At 43.1% G+C, this 3,533-nt stretch overlaps 1 protein-coding gene across 1 annotated transcript; it reads right to left on the reverse strand.

Annotated features, from left to right (window-relative positions):
* Positions 1-2,176: 2,176 nt before the first annotated feature.
* On the reverse strand, positions 2,177-3,250 carry LOC307123411 (2-oxoglutarate receptor 1-like; the record flags this gene model as incomplete). The annotated part of the gene is made up of 1 exon (XM_079811940.1): positions 2,177-3,250. One exon carries the CDS (start codon positions 3,248-3,250, stop codon positions 2,177-2,179), a length of 1,074 nt encoding a protein of 357 aa, XP_079668066.1.
* Between the last annotated feature and the right edge of the window lie 283 nt (positions 3,251-3,533).

Raw genomic sequence — 3,533 nt, forward strand, 5'->3', positions numbered from 1 at the left:
AAGCATACATCTCAGAGATCTTCATATATTACCTTCTTTTGAGTGTGACTCTAAAAAGTGCCGTAATTGAAGAAATTTATTTTAAAAAAGTATTACTGGACAGGTTAAATTCTTGCTTTAATGACTGGAATGACCTCATTTGTCCGTCATCAAAGAAATGACCAAACTCCGACACTCCTCTCAACCTCCAGGTCAGAAGACCAATAATCTGTATGGTTGGGGATCCGGATTGAGTGCGACAGGAGACTATCGCTAAATATCTCTTTCACACCAAAAGAGTATTTGTCACAGTGAAAATATTAGTCAGAGATTCAATCTTTTTCATATTATGAATAAATGGCAGTGAGCATAACGTACCAGCATCTTGTACCAGTCCAGCTTGATGAGCTACATTCCCTATACAATCAGGGCTTGACATTAACTGTGACTAGTGGTTTTCCAAAGTTATAGCCACACTCTAAAAAAATACTTGTTTGTTTAACCCACGTTTGGGTCAAATATGGACAAACCCAACTGTTGTTTAAAATTTTAATCGAAACATTGGGTTTCGTTAGGTTTGTTCAAAGGTCGCGTTCATCGCAATTTTCTGTCATTGACAGATTTTTTTTTTAACAGTGGCGGAAAAATCTGAAAGCCATCCGTCCTTTTGACAGATTACACTGAGGGTGATCACTGATCAATAACTTGTACTAATTCCCACCTTTGTCCACATGGTGGCGAGTGCGCTCTTGCTAAAGTTAATGGTCAACGAATGGCTTGAGTTACGTGACATTGTTTACAATCTGTTTTATTGACGTTTATTTGATTAATCGATCATATGAGAGACCCGGTACGGATTTCGGTAAGTTAGAGTGTGTCTTTCAACAAATTTTCTGATGTTCCTGTTTTGTTCTAGCCTAGAAATCTAGATGCACCCTAGCGGCAGAAAATTTATTTTGCTGCGAGTGTAGTCTAGCAACTCTCGGTAGACCTGAGAGCTGGAAAGACCAAACTCTGGTCAGGCCAATCACAGCGTGTGTAGAGTCGGTGGGCGGGCTTAACATAATGACGGCACGGCACGTCACGGCAGAGTTGCGGAGGTTCTGCGTGCTACTCGTAAACAAAGAAGCTGACGAACAGCGGTCTTTTGAATCGGCTCTGTTTGGCCGTGGCTCTGGAAGACTTGGAGTTAAGCTTTTCTTTGAGAAAAGAACAAAGAATGGCACTGAAGTCAGATATGTTCGAAGTTTTGCCTACCGGATGCGGCGAAAGTCTATCAACTAACGTTAGCTCGGCTTCACCTTCTTCTTTGCTCTGGTTGGTTGTGGCTCATGGTGCTATCCAATTGGGTGCAGAGGTAATTTGAAAGACAACCGTTTATCCCGCCCCTCGGATTGAGCCCTGTCAATGGTGAGTTTCCAGACCCAACATCTTGATGTGGGTCTGGCTTGTCAAGCTAGTTTTGTTCTGTAACGTAGTAAAGATCGCGTTCGCTTTGCTTACAGTGATATCTCGCGCCACGTTAAAGAGCGCCAAACCGGTTTGAATATTGTGATAAAATTGACATAATTTGAAAGTTTCATATCAAAAGTAACAAAGCTTATTGTGATTTATTAGACAAACGTTCGTGATGAACCCTGAAGTGACCCACAGTCCCTGTTTAACTTTCTCTTCTTCATAAATAAATAATTTAGCCATCGCCATGATCCAAACCAAGACGCAAGCCAACACGCCCCATCGCTTCTGCTTGATGTTCATGTGCAACGGATGCACGATCGCCACGTACCGGAAGATGGCCAGACAGGTGAGGAAGAGGATGCTGCCATACATAACTGACTGTTTTCGTGAATACCTGCCATGACCAGCATTTTGATGTTGTTTTGTGTGTATTTGACTGTTTAATAGAGTATTAGTTAGCGTATGTTAATGTCAAGCCCTGCATACAATGAATGAAACCAATTGATGCTGTACATTCATTCAGCTGATTATATTATAATAAGAGGTTTCAGGCAATTTTCTTGGCCTGGTGCTTAAGAATACCCCTTAAGAAGTTATACAAAAATATATTATAAATAAGAATTATATTTAAATATAGATATTTTATAAATGTACTTATAAATATATATCAACTTTTATATTCCACAAAAGTATGAAAGGCATACATGAGAGTGAGTAAATGATGACAGAACGTTTCTCTTCATATATTGGCTATTTCACAGTGGCATTGAGTCTGGCTCGTAAGGCTTGAATCGCAGCTGCTTTGCTCATATGTGACATTGCTGGTGGGTTTGTTGATCACAGCCACTTTAATGATCCCCTTAGTCCTCGACATGATCTGACCACATTTGAATAGATCCATGAAGGCCTGCTTAAAGTCCCCCGCCAACGTGTAGAGCGGCAAGTTGAAAATGATGTTGAGTACAGCGATCGGCCTCGAGATAATGTAGGCGGCGTGAACCCAGTGGTCCAGCATGCAGTTGGTTTCTGGAGTGTATACCGTGTAGATTCTCAGAGCTCGTAGCACGTGAAAGGGAAGAAAACAAACCACAAAGCATGTCAATACCAACACGATGAGTCGCTTCGCTTTAACCCGTATCATGCTTCCCTTATCAGGTCCCTTCTTTAGTTCTTTAATGATTCGCCAATAGCAAAGACAGACCACGACCAGAGGAAGCAAAAATCCAAGTGCGGTCAATGCCCAACTATACGGCCAGGTGATATCTGTCTTGCTGCTCGCAAAGTCCAAGCAGGATGTCTTGTTGTTTGTTTCAACCAGGTGAAACAGGTTAAAAATTGGACTTATCTCGGCCACCGTCACGGTCCAAACCAAGATGCAAGCCAACACACCCCATCGCTTCTCCTTGATGTTCATGTGCAACGGATGCACGATCGCCACGTACCGGAAGATGGCCAGACAGGTGAGGAAGAGGATGCTGCCGTACAGGTTGAAGTGGAAGATGAAGCGTGCAAAGCGGCACATGACAATCCCCAGCGTCCACGAGTTGTTGAGGACGTAGTTGTAGGTCAAGAAGGGCAAGCTGACCATGAAGAGAAGGTCAGTGATGACGAGGTTCACCATGATGATGGTGCTGCTCTTCCAGGGACGAACTTTGAGCACATAGACCAGCAGAGCGGTGAAGTTACCCACAACACCCACGCTGAAGATCGCACCATACATGACGGGCAGGTAGAAGCGCTTCGCCTGTTCGTCCACATCAGTGCAGTTGTCACTCGAGTTGTTACTCGAGCCGTTGTAAGGGTTGCTTGCCATGGTTGTTCTTGCAGAAGGAAAACATAAAACATTGTTAAAAATACACATCATGCAAAGTAGGAAAATGAAAGCCTCTGTAGTAAACAGCACATTCCAGGGCCCAGTTTATGGCCGGGCCACTCTCTGTCCATAACAGTGGACAAAGATTTGCTACATTTTGATTGGATCTTGGTAGATTGACACAAAAAAACTGTCCAACGCCATCAGATAAAGATGCTAGGACAACAGCCAGACACCACTTAGAGGGCAAGAAGAAGAACTCTTGTACCAAGCCCAGGAAGGA

This window comes from Gobio gobio (assembly GCF_949357685.1).
Source record: "Gobio gobio genome assembly, chromosome: 3".
Lineage (NCBI taxonomy): Eukaryota > Metazoa > Chordata > Actinopteri > Cypriniformes > Gobionidae > Gobio > Gobio gobio.